This window comes from Natator depressus, chromosome 16 (assembly GCF_965152275.1).
Source record: "Natator depressus isolate rNatDep1 chromosome 16, rNatDep2.hap1, whole genome shotgun sequence".
Taxonomy (NCBI): domain Eukaryota; kingdom Metazoa; phylum Chordata; order Testudines; family Cheloniidae; genus Natator; species Natator depressus.
In genome coordinates this window covers 9,141,047-9,153,927 of record NC_134249.1, presented here as the reverse complement: position 1 = coordinate 9,153,927, position 12,881 = coordinate 9,141,047, and the positions used below count along the sequence as shown (strand labels likewise).

Here is a 12,881-nt window from a genome sequence, read left to right as displayed (position 1 = left end):
AGGGGTGGGGTAAGGGCAGGGCCTTGGGTAGTAGGGGCCAAGGGGTTAGCCTCCCCGATGTGGAGGGGTTCACCCACCTCCCATGGTGCCCAGATATTACAGTGATGAGGGACATACAAGTATGCTAGATAGACAGATTCTCCACGGGGGCTTTTTAGGCATTATAGCATGGTTGGTAACAACGAAATTGAAGGGATTCTATTCTACTGTTAACTCTTTACCTTTTTTGCCCTTCCCTTGGTTTTTTAAATGGCTGTTGCTGCTGTTGTGTTGTTTAGCTTTGCTCAATTTTCTGCCATATCCTGCATTGTCTTTTTTCCCCAATTACATTGGGCTCCTCCATCTGCTTATTTATCAGAGTTAGAACCCAAATTAGGAATCTGCCAGTTTTTGTTTTGCTTTAAACAAAGCCCCGCACGAGCCAACAAAGCTTTGGTACATAAAACTATTTGTAATGCAGCTGTTAAAGCCCTTTCATCATATCCGTGAATAAAATAGATTCTATTGCCATCGAGATGCATCTGATCGATTAAGTTTAATCCTCCTCTAGGGCTTTGGATAGAAGGCACTTCAGCAAAGGATAGAGCGAAAGAGAGACTTTAATGACTCTGGAATAGAAAATGGTTTTCGCTCATGTGCCAAAGACAGAGGAAAATGAAAGATTAAATGAAAATGTACATAATAAAAAAATGGAATCAACCAATGGGTTGCAGTCGCAATGCATTTTTCTCCTGAAGCTTCATGTTCTAATCCTAGCAAAGGTCACAAGTGAAATGAATTTGAAGGTGTGATCTTCGCTTAGAAAGAAGAATGCTCGTGGCCGGGCCTGCAGTCATTCCAGCTCAAGCAATGGGCTGGCTCCAGTTTGGATGGGAGGCCTGCAGAGTACAGCTAGGGGAAGGGATCCAATCCCCCGGTATGTTGCCAGGGGACCCTGTGCTGCCGGAGGGTCCATCTCTCCAATTGTTATTGTTTTGTTTATGTTACAGTAACATACAGAGGCCTGGACTAAGACCAAGGCCCCATTGTGCCAGGCACTGTACACACACATGGTGAGTGAGAGCCCCTGCCCAAAAGAGCTGACAATCCAAACAGAGAAGACAGACAGTGTAGGAGCAGTAAGAAAGGTTCAGCAACTTGTCCAAGGTCACACAGCAGGTTGATGGCAAAGTGTAGACCGGAAACAAGCTCCTCTGAGCTCCAAATTACTGCCTTAACCCACTGGCAGTGGCAGGTTTACAATGGCGCCAGTGGCTCCACTGAGCCGGGCCCATGCTCAGAAGGGGCCCTGGCCTGCTCCGCTTGCCCTGCGCCCCGAGACCCCGCTGGCTCCCCCCGCCCACCACTTGCTCCTCTCGGCCTGCCCGCTGGCTGGCCGAGGTCTCCTCTCGGCCCCCTGGCCCCTCCGCCCCCTGCTCCTCTCTGCCCCCTGGCCAGACCCCAGTGCACCTCTGGCTCCGGACAGTCTCTGCTTCCCACCACCTGTGGGGGGGCCCCCCTTTCTCCCTGGAGCTGAGCCGCCTGGGACTGGTGCAGAACCCTGGCCAGTCTCAGCCGGGTTCAGGGGGGGTGACAGTGTGCGGGGCTTGGCAGGGCCCCTCCAGGCAAGTGCGTCTTGAGGGATCCTGGCCGGGGCAGGCCCTGGCCTGGCTGAGCATGCCACTCCCAAGGGGCTGAAATGATTCCCGGCTTGGGACAAGCCCTGGCTACACTGCTGGCTCAGCCCGGCAGACACAGTCACCTCCAAGCAGGGCTGGTGAGTGCAGCTGGGAGGCAGGGCATGGGGGAGTGGGTCTCCGGGGCATTGGAGTGGAGTGTTGGGCTGAGGAGGCAGGGAAGATCCGTGTGCGGGGGCACTAGGAATTGGGGGTTCTATGTGGGGTGCTGGGCTGTTGTGGTGGGGTTGTGGGCAGGGGGGCTCTGCGCAGGGGTGGTTTTGTGCAGGGTGCTGTGTATTTCAGGGGAAGGTCTGGGGGAGCACTGGCCATAGTGGGTCTGGGGGGGGCTCTGGAGTTGGGGAGTTGTTGGGTGGACCCGCCCCCGAGGGGAAGGGACATGCCGGCAGAACATGGCCAGGCGGGCCACTGTGCATCTGGCAACTGCCGGTTCGTAAATAGTGCCCTCGCACTGGGCTGGGTGGAGCCGGGCCGCCCCTCCCATGCCATGCCCCACTGACTCTGGTTGGCCCCTCGCTCTGGGGACTGACCTCCCTGTGCCATGCTCCATTACCTCCATCGGGGCCCACAAGTATGTTTGGCGCCGGGCCCACAAAAGGTTAATCCGGCCCTGCCCACTAGACCATGTTGCCTCATTAAAGCCCTGATCGTTTGTGGTCATTTAAGCTACCATAACATTTCTGTTCAGAAATGGGGGTGTTACCCCTTCGGCCACAGCTATCTCCCTGGGGTAATGTTCTCCCTTACATTTCGTCGTTCTGTCATAATTGGATGTAGTATCCTTCTTCAATTCCTGTCCTAGATTGCTGTCATGTGATGCTTAAGAGCTGCCTTTAGGATTCCACTGAGGAGTGACTGCATTTAATAGTAAGTGTAAATGAACCCTACGTAGCCAGAATGTACCAGATAGGGATTTTGTGAGGCTATTCAGCCAATGTTTATGGAGTGCTTTGAGTCTGCTGAATGAACGAAGCGGTATTATGTGATCCAAATACCAAGGAAGTCGATGGAAAGACTCCCTTTGACTTCGATGGGTTTGGATGAGGCCCTTAGGCCCAGAGTCAGCAAAGCATTTATGTACCTGCTTCAATTTAAGCAGGGACATAAGCCAGTCCCTATTCAGAAAAGTAAACGTACTTAAGTCCCGTTAACATCAATGGGATGTAAATGTGATTAAAGTTAAGCATGTTCTTAAATGCTTTGATAAATCACAGCTTTAGTGTAGATGACTTATTACTATTATTATTATTATTTACCAGAATTAATAATTATTAAACGTATTAGCTATTATTAATTGCTATTATTATTACCAACTTGGATTGGCACATCAGCAATGGAAAAAATACTCTCAAGGGTCAAATAACCAGTTCACTCTGAAGGGGCAGTGGACATCCAGGCCAAGGTATTCTCCTTAGAACAGTGTGTAAAGTGACTCTTATTCTCTTACCTATAGGCTGGCCCAGAGCAGCTTTTAGATACACTGAGATCTTCCTTTCCCATCATGTCATTTCTAAACAATTAAGTCACTATCAGGGAGGAAACAGAATTTTGGGTCCCAGCTGCACAAAAACACCACGGTAAACTAGTTTGCAAGCAGATCTGAAGGTACTTAGACAAGATGGATGGGGGAAAGCTACCAGTGAAATATCAGCCTGTTCCCCCTCCAGCCTGTTGCCACTGTACGGCGAGGACTTGTGATCACATGGGGGGAGAGGGGGGAAAGGCATTTTGCACGTTAAAGGGATGGAAAAAATCCCGTTTCACCATTTTCACACCCTGATCCTTCCCTAGGCAATGACCCATTAGTTACAATGGGTTTGATCCACAGTTCCTAGCACTCTCTTTTTCTCATTGAAATCAATGGCTGGACAAGGAAGGCAGGATCAGGTCTCCGATTTGTACAACATTGTTATTACCCAAAACGAAACAAACAAACTAAACCCCATATTTGGGCTCCAATCCTGCAATGTGCTGCATGGAGACAGAGCCCTGCACTTGCATGGAGCCAGATTAATCTCTATGCGGCTCTGCCTGGGGGCAGACCCACATAGCTGACAATGCAGGGTCAGGACCTTTGTTTGTAAGATCTTTGGAGCAGGTATGGTCTCTTGCTCTGTGTCTGTACAACACCTACCACAAAGGGGACCTGATCTCAGCTGAGGTCCCTAAGCCCCATCATACAACTACTATCCTTATTAGTAAACAGATTAGAGGTTAATCACATATGGAGATGAATTATTAAACCCAGTCGTGACAACTATAATTAGAGAGGAAAGCAGCATGGTTTAATGGCCTAAACATCTAAGTCCATCTCTGCCACAGACACACTCTGTGGGCTTGGGCAAACCACTTCACCTCTCTGCTTCCAATCTTATTAAACAAGGATGATCATTATCCATCTATCTCTGTGGGCATTTATTATAGCCAAGATTTACAAAAGGGACTTTTGGTTGCCTAATGTTCTGGTGCCTGACTATACATTGGCCTGATTTTAGAAAGTGGTCAGCACTATACTCGAAAAATCAGGTGCCTCCGTATGAACCCCAGCACTGCATCCCCCAGAGTCACCAGGCACTTCTGCAATCTCACCATCATATCAGGGAATGTGAGCTACCTAGCAAGGGTGTGCGCTGAGAATGAATTGCCTGATGTTCCTCAAGCAAGTTGAAGATGGAAAGTGCTGGGTAAATATGAAGTATTATTTTTAGTATAATGGGAAAACCAAGCTAAGGCCATTTGAATATTAACCACATGCCGGGGAAATTAGCTCCTGGGTAGACAATTCATTCCCACGTTTGACAGTGACACTTCAGACAACTTGTTTGTACATTTTTTAAAAAAGTAGCAAAGAGAATGTCCGTATGTCTAAACAACTGACAACAAAGAGAAGGTCTGACATCTCTCAGTTGCACCAGTTTTGCACTGGCGTATCTCCTTTGACTCCAGTGGAGTCACTCCTGATTTATCCTAGCGTACAGGATAGGAGCAGAATCAGACTCATAACGTTCAAACTCAGAGACACTTCACAATCCCCTTCCAGAACAGCACCTGCTGTGAGATTTGCAAGTCCATTCATTATATTTCCTCTCAACTGCGCTTCTCTTACATCATCTTTGCTTAATAAACACTTCGCTGACTTGCTCTATAAGAGTGTCTCCAGGCATGCTCCATTACTGCGTGAAATTGCCTGTCCCCTGCGGTTATAATGGCAATGGGTGATTGCAGAGGTTGTCTCTGCTTGTATAACGTTGACAGGGAAGGAAGGAAGGAAAAGGCACCGGAGTTCTCCTGTATCCAAGCCCACAACGAGCCTGCAACAGTGAAAGCCCCCCCCCCCCCGCCCCCCATGCACCATCACCGAACCGGACTGGATCACCCTGGACTGGATCACCCTGTCTCCTGGCAACCGGAGAGCGGTGTGTAGAGACGTCATTTCCTGGAGAGCCGCTGACAGGGGGCTGGCCCTGGCCGCCGGGCAGCGGACGGGACCTGGCTCAACAGTTTGGCAAAGTCGCTCTCCCGAGCCCGAGCCCGCGGCGGCGGGGCCCGGCGGGAGCAGGGCGCCGGCCCCGGGGCTGGGCGGGGAGCCCGGCCGCTCAGCCGCGGGAGAAAGCGACTTGGGAGCAGGCGACCTGGAGGAAGGGAGCCGAGTGGCGGGGGACCGGCTCTCGGCCCGCGGGGGGCGGACCGGGGCTCGGGAGCGAGCTCCCCGGTTGCTCCCTGCCGCAGGGCTGTGCGGGGCTCCAGACAGCCCGGCGCGGGGCTCCCCGCCTCTGCCAAGGCCAAGCCCGCCGGGATCCCGGCTGCAGCGCCCGGGACGTGGGGAGAGATCGCGCCGCCCCGGCCAGGGACGGGCTGGGCACAGCAGGAGACCCCGGGCAAAGGCAGCCCGGGGGCGGGTTTCCAGCGACTTTCCAGCCTCTCCGCTGGGCGCGGCGCGGTCTCCCTGCCGGAGGAGCGGCAGGCTCTGCCCAGGGCCGGGGGAGCCGTGTGTGTTCCGGGGAGGGGGCTTCCCCCTTCTCTGATGGCTGCTCCGCCCTCGGGGCTGAGCCACTGGCCGAGCCTGCGAGCCGCGCGTCCCCCCCAGGCGGCGGCGGCGGCGGCGGCTCTGGGCTGACGGAGCGAGGCGCCCGTCCAGGGCAAGGTCCCGGGGCCTGGCCCGGCCCTTTGGGGAGGGGGCTGCGGGAGGATGCGCTGACTGGGAGGCGCACACCGGCCCCCCGCCCAGGGCAGCGGGGAGATGAGCGCCGAGCTGGACCGCACGTCGGTGAACTCCTCCTGCTCCAGCTCCCCGGCGGCGGCGGCGGGGCCCCCGTCGGGGGCTGGGAGCCGGCTGCTCTCGGCCAACGTGCGGAAGCTGCACCATGCCCTGACCCTGCTGCTGAGCGAGCCGGAGCGGGAGCAGTTCATCCACTGCCTGAACGTCTACCACGCCCGCCGCAACGTCTTCGACCTGGTGCAGACCCTCCGCGTCCTGCTCGACAGCCCGGGCAAGCGGCAGCTGCTGCCCATGCTGCGCCTGGTGATCCCCCGCTCCGACCAGCTGCTCTTCGACCAGTACACCTCGGAGGGGCTCTACCTGAAGCCCGGCTTCCTGCCCGGCTGCGGCGCGGCGGGCTTGGGGGCCCCCAGCCCACCCGCGGCTGGTGTCTGGCCCCAGCCCGCTCCTCTGCCCCCTGCCAGGAGAGCCCCGGCGGGGTTGGGCGCCCCCGGCGCCGAGGAGCTGCGTGGGGAGGTGCGGGAGGTGAGCCTGAAGAGGAACAAGACCAACGACGGCTTGGGCTTCAGCATCCGAGGGGGCGCCGAGCACGGGGTGGGCATCTACGTCTCCCTGGTGGAGCCGGGCTCCCTGGCGGAGAAAGAAGGACTCCGGGTCGGGGACCAGATCCTGAGGGCCAACGACAAGTCCTTGGACAGAGTGACCCACGCCGAAGCTGTCAAGGTAAGTGAGCAATGTGGGAAGGGCGGCAGGGGTTTGACCCCCCGGATTGTGAACCTTAGACCCCCTGAAGGCCGGGGGCAGGATGCTGTCTCTGGCACAGGGGTGTAAATCCTGAGCAACTCCAAACATTCAGCGGCGTGGCCCCTGATTCGCACCTCTGAAGGAGAGATCAGGATCAGTCCCGTGGCACGCTGGAAGGGCGAAAAAACAGGCGTTAACAATGCACAGGGACATGCCAGTCAGTGGCATGTAGAGATCATAACAAACACTAAAGGGCAGGACTATGCTGCCCACAGCCACGACCTGAAAGTGCTTCTCAAAGGTGGACAAGTATCATTATTCTATGTCCAAATGTTTGTCTATCCAATTAGAGACCCCATTACCACAGTGTCTGAGCACCTCAGTAACATTCAAGGATCCCCCGCCCCCTTTGCAGTTCTGTGGGGGCAGGGCTGTCATCTCATTTTGCAGTTGGGAAACTGAGGCACAAAGAGACTAAGTGCCCTGCTAAGGTCATTCAGGAAATCGGTGATTAAACCTGGATTTGAACCCTGGTCTGTCGCGTATCTTATGCACTAGACCATCCTACCACCTCCCACGGGTAAGGAAACTGAGGCACCGAGTGGAAAAATGACTTCCCCTCACCCCCCCAACCCACAGCGATTCAGTGGCGGTGCTCGGAATAGAACCCATGTCCCCTTTCGTACCGCTAGACCAGGATGAAAAAGAGAATAGTCACACACCTGGGTTGCAAGCCGCTCAGAAACGTTCCCTGCATGCACTCCGTACAACGGATCCCCAACCGGCCCCTGAGAGCTACTGTAATACAAATAAATAAGAAGGACAGGGGTGCCATACATCAGAGTTCGCCAGCCAGGGGACTAGGGGGAGGGTATCCACAGACGGAGTTTTACAGCTGCAGCTCACTGATGTGAACCTAACTCAGGTTAGAGTCACCGAAAGTTGTTGCCCTCTGACAGCAAGATGTTTTGGCGAAATAGGTCGGTGGGCTCAATCCAGAGATGTCCCATGGCACAATAGCTGGCAATCTTAGCAGAACGGCCAAGGGTTCAATGAGCCAGACAGTCTGGCCCATAGGGCTGAGGTACATTGGCAGAGCTGGGGAGGGGAGGTCAGGCTGCCTTGCAGTTAGTTGCCTGGGCTTTAGTTCGTCTGTGGATAACTGAAGCACTTTGGTTTCCAGCCCAGTTAGTTTGGTACCTTTCACCAGCACTTGCTTCGACAATCCCTTACTCCTGTGAGTAGTCCCGGTGCTTTCAATGGGGATGACCTGTTGAGTAAGAATTGCTTGCATAAAAATATACAGGATCAAACCCTTCATTTTTAAACTGTCAACTTTTCCCTTCCCAACATTTTAAAATCTCTACCCCGCGGTGAAAGAAATTTGTTCCAAGCTGAAATGTAGGTATAAATAATCTCAGGACCAGCCTGAAGTTTCTGACATTTAAAGAAAAATTATAGGAGAATAAAAATGGAATCTTATCAATTTAATATGCTATTCTGTGCTCGCAAAACTGAAAGAAAATGTATGTTGCATGGTGCAGTGATTAGAGATGGGGACTGGGTGCCAGGACTCCTGAGTGCTATTCATAGCTCTGCCACTGACTCAACCTTGTGTCCTTGGGCAATTCACTTAACAGCTCCGTGTCTCCATTTACCCACTGGTAAAATGTAGATAACCATATCTACTGTCTTCACATGGATATTTTTAGGCTTCGTTCATTAGTGTTTGTGTAAAGCACTTGGAGCTTCTTGTCCGAACATATATAATATATATTATATTATATAATAAAATTTGTCAAGGGGCTATTCCATAAAAGGTCTCCTTGTGGGTATTTTGAAATGATCAGGGTATAAAATGGAAGCTCAGAAATTATCTACACATGGGCTGAAACTTTTTCAAACAACCATTTCATCACATATCCAGGGGAACTGGCATCTTTCAAAGCTCTTGTGGTCTGTTGATGAAGAATGATGCGTATAGTACACTTCGATGGCACTGAAGAAACCCTGCTCCTTCTTTTAAAAGGCATCACATAACGATTAACATAGCTAGCCAGGATGGCTCCTCTGGAGATTTTAAAACTGAGTGAAATTAATGCATCGTATTGCTGTGACGCCTTTGAAATAAACCCCAAGGAAATGTGAAGCTAAAAACCTATTTCAAATAACGTTAGGGATCTGACTTCAAAAGACACAACTCAGGGTTAAGGTATAAATGCCATCCATAACCATAGGTGCTGGAATTAGCGGTGCTACTTCACCCCCTGGCTTGCAGTAGCTTCCATTATATCCAGGGTTTACAGTTTGGTTCAGTGGCTCTCAGCACCCCCACTATAAAAATGGTACCAGCCCCCCTGTCCATAACTCACTGTTGTATGCAGTTATAGTAGGTTCCTGAGCACTTGAGAGGATCTTCTACACCATTTGAGCTGCAATGACAAAGTGAGTTAAGGATATTTGCCAAGCAGAGAGTCCAGTCCTTCACTCCTTGCCCAACCTCCCCCCTGAAATCAATAGAGATCAGATTCAGCCTTGGCGTAAGCATGTGCAACACCACGACAGTCAGTAGACCAAATTGGGCTCTCAGTTACACCAGGCTAAATCTGGAAACCTCCACCTACGTCAGTGCGTTATACCAGCATAAATGATAACAGAATTTGGTCCAATGGGCTAATGCCAGGGCTAATTGGCCCTTGGGAGTTTAAGGTGCACAAGAATTCAGGCCCAGAGAAATGTGTGCGATTTTTCTTCCTGTGACTTAGGGTTATTGCTGATATAAAATGTGAGCAGAGTTTAGTACCAGCTGGGGTCCTTTCCTAGCACAAAAACATAAATCACTCTAATAAGATTCCCTGAACATTGTCTTGTCCAGAAGTTTGCTTTAAATTATTAGGGGACAGTAGCTTTCCTTCTAAAGCGGTCTGATTAAAGTGTGCTTTCCAGTCTTCTGAGGGGTATTAGTCTGGTTCTCCATTTAGTTGAAAAGGAGTATGCCTTCCCTACTGCATTCTGATCTTAATTGTCCTGCAGCAAAAGTTGACTGTCTGGGTCTGGAGACTTCAGTATACGCAAAGCATGCTACCGTAAGATAGGAGTAATCAAAGCTCATTCTTCAGGGTACAAGGTGACCACCACAGGAGTCAGGAAGGAATTTCCTCTCTACTCATTCTGCCATTCCCCCTACCCCCCGGCCTGCTGCTTTTATGGGTTTCTTTCCTTCTTCTGAAGCATCACATGTTGACCACGGACAGAATCATAGCCTGCCAGTGGTCTGATCCAATATGGCACCTCCCAGATGCCCAGATTACACAATGATGGGTACTGTACAAAAGCATAGGCAAACAGTCAGTCATTTAGATAAGATAAATAAAAACATAGGTTCATGGAATCTATTAAACGAATTCACAGAGTGACTGATACATTCATCTCAGTAGGCCAAGGTAGTTCAGGCACTTTTGCCTTTTTTTAGCATTTGATCCTTTGTTTGACCTTGCAAAAATGATCTCGCCTTTCCTGCATTCTTCCATGAAGGAAGCGAGAGAGACCAAGTCTGACATGGGGCAGTTCCTCTTTCTATTGGCTGCTGTCCCCATAGACAATTCATAGAATAGTAATCATTTTGAAAGAGTCTTACAAAGACAGGATATCCTAAGAGTGGAAACTTGGCTCCAAGATAAGACTGCCACGAAGCCAGACAAAGGAGACATAAATTATGAGTTACATACCATTCCACCTGGAAATTTACTTTTATACCATGACCTGGGCTAAGATATTTTAGTGTAAATGAGAGAAAAAGTAGGATTCTAACGTAAGTAGCTAGATTACCTGAGCACTCCAAATCAAATTCACTTAATGACTGGCTTCTTAACCCAGTATGAGCGCTGGGGTTTTATGCCTAGCCTGCTCCGTAGTCTATGTGTGTTTCATCCAAATCAGAATTAAATGACTTCATTACAATTGTAGCTCCATCACTCTGGCACTCAGGGGCTTATCAAAAGCACATTGTAATTTAAATTGTACTCTAAGTGAAAATGTTTGCATTGTCTCTGCTTTCTAGAGCTCACCTGGCTGTGTTTACTCTTGCTAGAGTATAATCCTTGGTATTATAGCAACAGACAAATGAGTGTATGTTTCACTAAGCCATAATATTTTGTCCAACACACTTTCAATTCAAAAACAATGTGAGCTATGTATCACACCCGGAGACATTTCTCCTCTTCACTTATTGTAGGGTGACCAGATGTCCCAATTTTATAGGGACAGTTCTGATATTCGGCGCTTTTTGTTATATAAGTACCTATTACCCCTCGCTCCCTGTCCCGATTTTTCACACTTGCTGTCTGGTCACCCTAACTTATTGTCAGGTTCTTATTTTGCAGCTCACCCCTTTCATTTGTTTCAGTTTGAAGGAAATAGATAATTGGGCCAGATCCTTTGCTGGCGTAAATCAGCAGAATTCCAATGGGTACGATTCCAATCTAAGCTACACCAATGTAAATCTAGAGTAACTCCACCAGCATCAGTGGAACTGCATGGATTTACCACATCAGAGGATCTGGCTCGATGAGTTTGATTCTGATCTCATTCATGCTGGCGTAGATCCAGAGTAACCTCACCAAAGTCAGTGGACCCACCCTAGATTTGCACCAGTGTAACTCAGATCAGCATCTTTGAAAGGATTCTGTGATCTCATTTCAGGGATAAGGAGCCAGGGCAGAGGCTGTGATGAGACAGATCTGTTGTTGGAAAGCAAAATAAATACAGAATACAGTAGAGCGATGTGACAGCTCACAAGTAGTCTATCCTTTTAGCAGGTGTGTTCCCCTTGTGCAGCTCTGTCTTAGAAGACTTGATTGTGATGGAAGAGGCTCAGGTGGCCAGAGGGTGGATTTTATCCATTTGTACTTGTTTGCCTCAGTTTGGTACACAGGGTTTTAATTCACTCAGAGATGTTTTTTTCTTCTCACACTCTGCCTCTGCCAAGCAGGCGTTTAAAAAAAAATAATCAGATCTCCTTTGAATTATTTTAACATTCTATTCACTTGGATACACAAGGCATCAAGCCGGGCAATCTTTTAAAAGGCTGTAATATTCTGTCCAAGTTATAAAGAGCTCCGGCTGCTGGTTCTCCAGTGAGGTACCGTGCAGCATTGCTAAGGCACTGCTGAAAAGCGACAAAAGGGGCATGCTGATCTGAAGCTTGAAAATATATTTAGAACAATCCTGCCTCCCAGGCAATTTAAAAGAACGCGAGCCTCATTTTGTCGTTTCTGGTTGCTGCCCAATTAATCGATTAGCATATTTGACACGGCTTCCTTGCTACAATCGATAATCACCATTGCATTTCACCAGACATTCAGCTGAAGCAGTTTGTAAGGACGAATGTACACTTTAACCCTCCTGATACTCGCTTTTTCCGGGCTGCCAGACAAATGAGTGGTGAGGCAAGATAGACACACAGAGATCCCCGTTTCCCCAAAAGGTATCAGACTTGTTCTTATAAAAGCTTTTACTTATACAGATTGTGCTGGGTTAGCTTATCTGTACATTTTAGAAGCCGGTGTACAAACCGGTGGCCAAAACTGAATCTCTAGAGTGGTCGTAGCAAGGACAGGGTGGGTGTGAATAGTAGGATTACCATTCATCTGCCCCGATAATTAGCTGGAGGCGACATCTGAATCCTTGGTAAATGGATCTTGGATGGGAGTGGGTTTGTTTGTTTTTTTAATTGCACTACAAAAAAAAAATCAATACAAGGGAAAAACGATCTCAAACCCAGACATCTAAAAAACAAGCCTTGGGCTCCTGCTCTGCTTTGCTCTCCTGCAAGCAATGTACATTTTAATTCTAGCAGCATGCTGAGCTCACAAGGGGACAGGGGAAGTAATCAGAGTCACCAGGATTTCCCAGTCGAGGAGAGGGGATGGGTTGGCTCTTTGAGTCAGAAACGTTTGTATTTTAACTTTGTTTTAATGCTTTTGAAAGGAAGAGGAGGCCGGCAACGATCGAGCATAGAGCCAGCAGGTGATGTGCATGTTTTCCCACACAGCTCTGCTGGTGCACCTCTCACCTGGCCCCCTCTGCTATAGTCCTGAGCCACCAATGTGCCCCAGAACTGCCCTGAGAGTCAAGGGCCAAACTGCTCCTGAGCAGAGACTGTGACGAACAGGGCAGTGTTTTTTGGTGTTGTGGACTAAGCTGAGATGACAACATTCATCTTATCTAGGACCTGGGGGAGG

At 49.9% G+C, this 12,881-nt stretch overlaps 1 protein-coding gene across 4 annotated transcripts in view; it reads left to right on the top strand.

Annotated features, from left to right (window-relative positions):
* Positions 1 to 5,486: 5,486 nt before the first annotated feature.
* Positions 5,487 to 12,881, top strand: part of WHRN (whirlin) — a 112,040-nt gene continuing 104,645 nt past the window's right edge. For 2 of the 4 annotated variants that reach the window (XM_074974035.1, XM_074974034.1), the window contains exon 1: positions 5,501 to 6,618. In XM_074974035.1, coding sequence (XP_074830136.1) covers positions 5,917 to 6,618 — 702 coding nt within the window. In that variant the 5' untranslated portion in view covers positions 5,501 to 5,916. Of the gene's footprint in view, positions 6,619 to 12,881 lie in introns of all 4 variants that reach the window. The other 2 variants (XM_074974036.1, XM_074974038.1) reach the window with 2 other exon arrangements.